At 37.2% G+C, this 8,603-nt stretch overlaps 1 protein-coding gene across 1 annotated transcript; it reads right to left on the reverse strand.

The window, feature by feature from the left end:
* Positions 1,620–4,533, reverse strand: LOC18789829 (ACT domain-containing protein ACR4). The gene is made up of 7 exons (XM_007222033.2): positions 4,225–4,533; positions 3,971–4,016; positions 3,736–3,850; positions 3,589–3,656; positions 2,529–3,128; positions 2,312–2,416; positions 1,620–2,224 (listed from the first exon to the last, which is right to left on the reverse strand). Exons 1-7 carry the CDS (start codon positions 4,296–4,298, stop codon positions 1,880–1,882), a joined length of 1,353 nt encoding a protein of 450 aa, XP_007222095.1. The 5' UTR covers positions 4,299–4,533; the 3' UTR covers positions 1,620–1,879.

Below are 8,603 nucleotides of genomic sequence, written 5' to 3' on the forward strand. Positions count from 1 at the left end.
TAGATGAATAAAATAAAATAGTTCTATTTTCTAATAAATTAAAATAAAATGTGCCCATGTCTTTGTTTGAGTTTCATTTCGGTCCTTTTCAAATTAGAGTATTTTGTATAGAATTTATAGCTCAAATATTTAAAAATATTTATTTACACATTTAAGTCATACGTTCGATTCCTCTTTCGCTTAATATCGCTGATTTAATTTCTCATTTTGTATCAAAAAATTTAAAAAAATAAAAGGTCTTTCTGCTGAGTCTGCTCTGCGCTCTGAGTCTTTCTGGCCGTAGTAATCACAACTTGCCGCACGCGCGTCGAGGCGGATTCGATACGATCCCAACCACGTGACCCTTGGTGGAGGGACCATCTTTTCTTTTTGGTGAGCCCCCCAGCGGTCCATGGCATGGCATCAATCGAATGGAGAAAGTGAGGCCCACATGTACTGGCGGCTGTGTGTCCGGTTCAGATTGCGCCACGTGGTACTAGTGTTTGAGACATCACAGCTAAAACCAGCTATAGAAAGGAGATGAGCCTAAACGACAGCAAAAATGGAAAGCGACGGATCATGTGGGCGTGGAGATTCGTGACGACCCCCACCCCACTCTGCCCCCGTTCAGATTCTGTCGGTGTTAGACTTTTTATTATTAGTCTCCCTTTCCCCTTTCCCTTTCATTGATGACATGTCGTTTCTTCCCTTCCTCTTCATTCTCTTCCTTCCTTCTTAGACTGACAAAATCATTATGCTCATCATCACCATCCATCTATCCATCCATCAATCAAAAACTCCTCTTAATTGCGCCTTAATTACCTCATCATGATGCTCTCATTTCCCTCATCATTTCTTTGTTTGTTCTTACAATATTATTATAATAATTTTTTTACACAATGAGAGGAGAATTTGAACACGAATATTAAAGAGGGGGATTTGAACACGGGAATCCGAATGCAAAAATAAATAGTTCACTTAAACCAAACTCATTGCCTAATTATTATTATTATTATTATTATTATTATTATTGAGGTCAGATGTTTGGTTGATTCCGAAAAAGGCAAATGTTCCCCATAGTGACCTTACCTACTCATAGCATTATATGAAAACAACTTTCAACTTCAAGAGCGCACACACACACACACTCACACCTACACCTGTCACTGCAATTAACTAAGGCCTGATGTTCAAGCTGAATTGCCAGCCCTATCCAAATGCGCAGTGTCACAAAAGCACTTGTTTAATCAAATTGCAACACACAGGTCAATTTTGGCAGCTTATTCATCTATTGGAGCCCTAGCCCACAAAATAAAACAAACAAGAAGAAAGGCACTTGCTACAATATTTGTGCCATGAGTTGTTCTGTCTTGTTCATATTGATAGGAACACTAGGTGTCTAGGTGTAAAAATGCAAGCTTTTTATAGCAAAAATTGGAGAACTGAAAACCCTGATGAAAGACATGCTTTTTATGCTTTTAAGGGTTCTTCTCTAATTGAGAGATTAGATTGATCATTCAATTTGTGACTTCTTAGATCCTAGTGTCATCACACTGTAAGGTTTCCTGCTGATTATCAGAACTAGCCCTTATAATATGAATTGCCAAAAAGGCATACCAGGTTTGAGATTCTGCAGTAGCTGGTAGAATAGGTCATATATGTATTTATCATACCTTTAGAGACTAAAGGATGAAGCTGGGGAAATGTATGTAGATTGGAACTGTACAAGTCAGAAATCTGATTTACAAGTCCCAGGCCGGATTCAAGATCAACAAAGGGATTGACCTGAAGCTTTGCATTGCAGTTTCAGAGCACAATTTACAGCTAACCAAAAGGCATCCTAATATACACAGGCATTAGACAGAGTGACAGACAGCGCCTAGTTTACCTAATGAGACACTCATGAACATGACTTTATCAAACCCAGGTTGTAAAGGAACTTCTCCGATCTAGTCCGAAAGAGATTCCCCAAAGAGAATCTCACACTCTCCTGTGGTGGAGATTTTGAATAGAAGTCTTCTTTCACACGTAGTATGGTTGAACCAATCTCTTGCCGAACTGCTTCAATTGTCTCACTCTTCACTTGATTTCCTGATGCATCTATCACATAGAAAACATTCACGGCTTGGGAGCCCCTGGTTGTAACCTCAGCTCGGGTGACTGAAAGACCATTTTCTCTAAATATGCGAGTCACATCAGAAAGAAGGCCAACTCTATCTTCACCACAAAGCTCTAGTCTTATACCCTGCATTAGAAATGATGCTTTGACTTCAAAATGCTATGTGAAATCGGGAAAAAGATATACAAAATTAAAATTACTGTATGTTTGTACCTCAGACGTCCGCCTTCTAATCGCTGCTTCCAAGCAATGGATAACCCTCAGCCTTTCTCCTTCAGAACTAATAGGACAGCCATCCGTGTGTCTGATATAATATTCCTATTAAAAAAAGATTAAATGTTAACTAAAATAAGGTATTTGTGTTGATTGCGATATGCATCTTAAAGCTAAAATAAGAAATTTCGAGTAACTTTAGGGAAATAAAGACAACCTGATAAGCCTCAGGTCCTTCAGCAATCACAGTTGCATGGTATACCACATATTGCATATCTGTTAAGGTGCATACAGTATCAAAGAGCAGCTTAGGACGGTCTGGGCACCTTAAGTTCACAACAGTATATCCTTTATCTACACAATTTTCAACAGTTACAAGAGGTTTGCTTCGATCACTGGCTGATCCACAATCAGCACCATCCATATCATAATCACGATCAGCATACATCATCTGGTGAAGCCTCCTTTCCTTATGTGTGGAATCCACAGAAACAGCAGTGTTGGCACTGCGCTTATCTCTGTCCCCCTTAAGCACATAAAGGAGAAGTTTTTTTATTTTGGAAAGATGGTCAGGATCATCAATAGGCCTCCCAGTTGCCTCGTCAGTGATGAAAACAACTGATGCCATTCTTGAATTGTGAGTCCAGACTTCTGCGGTGACCACATTGCATTTGAGATCAGAAAGAACAGCAAAAACTTCAGACAGCAAGCCTGGCCTGTCCCTTCCTGTCAATTCAATAGTGGTGTGTTCTGCGGCAGCTTGGACACCCACAGACCTTCTCAAGGAACGGAAGCTCCGTGCTCTTGGTCCTAGTGACTGCAAAATTTGAATTCAATAATCAATATGAATTAAAATTTACAAGATTCACAGATAATGTTGCTAATTATTTCCATTACAAACCAAACAGAGAAGACTGTCTAGTAAGGTTCTAGACAGTCTTCTCTCTTGGGGTGGGGAAAGTGAGTTATCCTTTTGAATAGATCTTGCCACAATGTGCACCATGTTTTATAAAGTGAATATATACAAATCGTGACTAATACTGAAATTCAGTTCATATATGAGCAGGTCAAGAAGCACACATAGAACCATACGAAAACTGAATGAAGTAAACCTCCTAATGCAGTAAGACTCAAACTATTGCTTCCACAATACAGATAGAAAACACATCGATCAATCAAATTTGCGGAAAGTTCCACCTATTAAAAGTCAGTCTAAACCCCATTCTCAATTTCGATATTAGAAGAAAGAAAGAGGGCTACTAGTTTTGCGGATTGACCTGTTGAATGCGTTCAGCTATTCCATCATCAGAGAGCTTATTCCCCTGTTGATCAGTGACATGAAATACTGCAAAAAGAATCATTGAAAATTAGTCATAAAGAATAAAAATTTGAGATTTTTCAGCACTTGGAAATAAAAAGCTCACCATCCATGAACCATTCCCCATCCGACGAAATGTAAGCTCGTCTTATAATGAGATTTAAATCATTCAGAACCTGAACCAACTCCAGCAAACTCCCACGCTTATTTGCACTATCTACCTACAATTTTCTCATTAAAAAAAAAGAAAAAAAAAGGATAAGGACAAAGAACCAATGTTAAAAAGAATGGTCCTTTTGGATTGCTTGCAAAGATAATTCAAGAAATTCAGTCAGATATACCTTTATCAAAGTGGCTTTCCTGCTTGAGGTATTATCAACGGTAACCCTACAAATCCCATATCAAGAAGAAACCATATAAATAAACTGTATCATTAAAAACACTCAAAATGGACAATTGCAGCTCAAGAAACAATGAACTTTAAAGAAAATGAGCAAAACCCATTTTCTTCAACGAAAACCAAGAGCAATTCATCCCCAAAAAAACCCCATAAAGGAAACAAAACCAAAAATGAAGAGAACGGAGAGTGAATTACCTTGGAGGGTTAATTCTCATCGCGAGCTTCTCAAACTCATCGTCAACAGTGAGAGAAGAGGAAGACCAATCCATTAGAAACAATGAAAACAGAGGTTGGGATTCCAGAAGCGCAAAAATAAAGAGCAAAACTTGAGCTCTGTGTTTGAGACAGGGCTTTCTAGTTTGCTCTCTCTGAGAGTCTCTCGCAGTTTCTGCGTTGCTTCGAAAATGAAATGAGACGAGGCTTTGTGGCTGTGTGTTAAGTGTTGGTTGGGTGGTGGTGGCTCTTGAGCTGGCGAAGAGTTTTGGAGGGACATAACAACAAAATATTAACAAAATCATATTCAATAATCAAAAAATATATTAAAAAAAGGAGGGCATGCGACTATTATGTCACTGCCAAGTGGGACCCATCTCACCTCCTAAAAAACTTGGTCTTCCAGGTCTCTGTTCGTGTTTTTCTCTCACAATCACAACGACAAGGCGGCTCTTTTTTCTTAATTTTCTCTTACCTTTTCTCTTTGTGTTTTTTTTTGACTAAAACAGGTTCGAATTCAAGTGCAACGATTCTGAGTACACTTCCTTAACCAACTGGTATAATCTACGTTTAATTTTTTTTTTTTCCGGCTACTATGTTTTTAGGGATCTTTAATATTATAGGGATTATTAATTAATCTAGTACCTTATCCTTTTATCGATGCAAGTTGGTCTTTCCAGGAGGGATAAGGTGCCCCCAAATCTTATAAATTAAAGGCACACACGACACATGGGCTTTTTTTCTTCTCTCTCTCTCTCTCTCTCTCTCTATATCATATGGAAATCTAGTAGGATTATGCTGTGCTTTACAGCTTTAGAGACCCCTCCTCCGACTTGGGGAAGCCTCTCTTATCTCATAATTATTCGAAATCTAGAGGGATTTTGTTGGGCTTTTTGGCCACTGATCGCTCTTGGATTTTCTTTTCATTTTGAATATAGAAGGATTTAACCATAAGCATCCCTTTATTTTAAGGAAACCTGAACATGTCTGATTTCCTCCCCTTCATTCAATTATTGTCCCAAAGTTTATGATCCCTCGAAACAATAATAAAATAAATAGAGGCCTTTCCATATGTAGTAGGGCTATCCTCAGCTGGAGGGATCCCCTTTTGTCCCTCTATTTTGCCACTACGCATCTGCCTTTTTTTCTGATTTGATTTGCTTGGCTACTTTCGAACCTAACCTCAGTATCCAATCTGCCCCTCACTGTGGAGGAAAACTTAAGTTGTGTCTCTCTCACATCACATGGCATTAAAATATATCATCTTCCATAATTATACACTAATAACATGTAACATCTTTTAATTGGATTTATTAAATATTTATTATATAGAGAAAGAGCACGCATAAGAACCATTTTTTTTTCTTCCAAGGATATATCCTAAAATGCCTTTCATTTATTTTTCTTCCTAGTTTTATAATGCATGCTATCAACGACAACGCTTGTATGATAAAAACCAGCATCAGGACAAGAGTCTAGATGAATAGCACCCAAAGTGTTTGGACTTACCATGTAGTAGGACTCCTTGTGGTAAGATTCCTGGCTCTGCCACTAGACTCTATGAGCCTATATTTTTATTATATCGAGAAATAGCACACATGCCTTTTATTTATTTTTCTTCTTATTTTTACAATGGCCACTATCATCGACATCACTTAAGTGTTGGCAAATGTCACAATATTAGTCAAGATGGTTTGAACGTTGTGAAAGTCAACATTAGGTTTCGGTGTTAATTATTTTTTAAATGCAACTCTTCTCTAATTCTTTGAACTGATTTTATATAGGATCATATTGTGATTAAAAGTCTTTCTTGAGTGAAATGGAGTGTAAGTAAGCTCCTCTCATAGTATTAGTAGGGTGAGAGTCTCCTGCACTTGGGGTACCGTGAGTTCCACCCTAGGACTAAATCATCAAACAAGAACTACACAAGTAAAATTTTCTATTAAAGAATGGGGTGTTGTTGTGAGCCAGAGATTGGGTGTAAAAGAGAAATAAATTTCTATGAATCTAATGAGGAATATGGAGGGCGTCTGCCTCAGCCCACACCTTTGGTATTGTGTTTGTATATAAATGACATCGATATGAGAAGAGAGGGGGAAGGACCTAACTTATAAGATACAATACAACATGCGTCGTGAAATCAGAAAACAGAGAATACTTGCCAAACTTGTTCTCATTCTCTGCCACCCTACACCGTTGGATCAGATTCTACCCTGGGCAGCTGGACGGCATAAGATCGGTAGGAGCCTCCAGCAGCCTTAGGAATAAACTGACTATATCTGTAATATTATTATATAGTTGCATTGCAGAGTTGAGTGCAAAAGATATTATTGGTTTAAGTAAGACTGTAAAGTCAAACAAATGAAACATCACAGGTACACATAAAAGAGGGAGCCTAGGGCCACTCATTGAAACATGCCACTTGCCATAACTACTATTCTGCAGGATCTGCACATGACGCACACATGCAAGAAACCCAGTCTGAGAAAAAAGAAAAGAAAAAAAAGGGGGGCTTAAAACCATGTGGACCTGCATAAAATATAATGATATTCTTATTTATCAGTCTCTATCTCTTGGATAAAAAAAAACTTCTTCTAATATTTAAAAGAGAAGTAAAACTGTTCATGGGGTTTTAACTTAGTGAAAAAGGATTTATCTAATTGTATTTCCTTTTCTAATTGGATTTTATTCCAAAGATGTAAGCCAATGGTTTTATTTTCGACTCCATGGTACCTTAATATTGTATGTGAGAAACGATTCTTCCACTTATAATTTAGACTATCACTTGTATTACTTCTAATTGAGAGGAACCAGAAAATCATACGGGAACAACATATCCGTACCAGGAAGTAAAGATTGTAAGGCTTTTAGGTCCACCTGCCATGGCAACATGCCATGTGATTGGCTTTTCTTTTTCCTTTTCCGACAGATGAACAAGGAGTATGGGATTGACATTTTAAGTGAAAAAAATGGATCATTGATGGTGTTTGCTTCGCAGAATGACATTCAGACCACAAATGCATTATTGATGTGCTGAGAAATCATGTGCATAAAATGGGGTAGCAGCAGCACCCAAACAAATAAAAGAAAAAAGAAAGATAATTACCACAATACCATGCTCACACAAACTTCGTTGAAATTTGAGGTTCAAATTATTTGAATAATCAAAGATGAATAAAAAGTATATTAAAGTCAAATTCAGGGTTTATGTAAGTACCTGAGGCCAAGTATAATTATATAATATTACCTGGACTTATTAATCATGTCTTTTTCAAGTGGATTTAGCAAATGGTTGGTGGGTTTAGTGAAGTTAAGTGTTGGCAACTTCATCACATGAACTTGCATCACAAAGCAACTCATCCAATTCCACTGGCCTTGGGGGAGGTTGTGCAAATCTACTCACATCAGACCAGATCTCAAGTGGCAATTCCACTTGCACATCTTCATAAACCCGGGACTCCGGGTTGGTGCTTACCAACAATAAAACAAAGAATTTAGAATTTTTTTTCCTGCATTCGTCTAAGTTCACTATGCATTCTAAGTACATTTCTCGTTTTAATTTAATTCTTGTTGTAAATACATGAGTTGGTGGATGACCACCATACCTCTTAATATTCCACCGTTGGATTTTATGTAACCTATGCACTAAGTATTTGTAATTAATGCTTGTAACCTATAGGTATATTGTAAATGATGGTATTCAATCTCCTATCTTGTAAGCCTATAAATAGGTGGTTCTACCAAAGATTTAAGAAGGAATAAACATGGTGAAACTTTGTCTTTAGCATATCACTTCTCTCTACATTTTCTCCCTCTAGTTTTATAACACGTTATCAGCACGACATTGCTCTTGGTATGTTTTCTTTCTCTGAATTTTCTTTCTTCTTATATGAGCTAGAGTCATTACATGGTATATAGTTTCTTTGTACTCACCATCAGACTTCATCATGCTTGTTTAAGAAAAAAATTCTTATTCTTATTACACATGAATATAATGCCATGTTTTTATTTTTATTTGTTTGTTTATTTAATTTTAAGTATGATCTTAATTATTATGATGAGTTTGAATTATACAAAAGATCAGGGGCCCGAAGTTCCGTGATCCTCATCATATAACTAGATTAAGATATAGAGTCCTTTTGATTGAATCAGAACCTGAAGTTCTTTGATTCCAAATAATTGAGGGCGTGAAGTTCCGCGAATTTAAAGAGCACATAAGGACATAAAACTCCTCGATTTTGTATTAATCAAAATCAGAATTCCATGAGGCCTACATATGTCAAGAACTTGAACCAGAAGTTTCGAGTGCAAATACATCGATTTGAGTATGAAGTTCAAAGCACAACTATTAATTCAATTTA

Source organism: Prunus persica, chromosome G1, assembly GCF_000346465.2.
Source record: "Prunus persica cultivar Lovell chromosome G1, Prunus_persica_NCBIv2, whole genome shotgun sequence".
NCBI classification, from domain to species: domain Eukaryota; kingdom Viridiplantae; phylum Streptophyta; class Magnoliopsida; order Rosales; family Rosaceae; genus Prunus; species Prunus persica.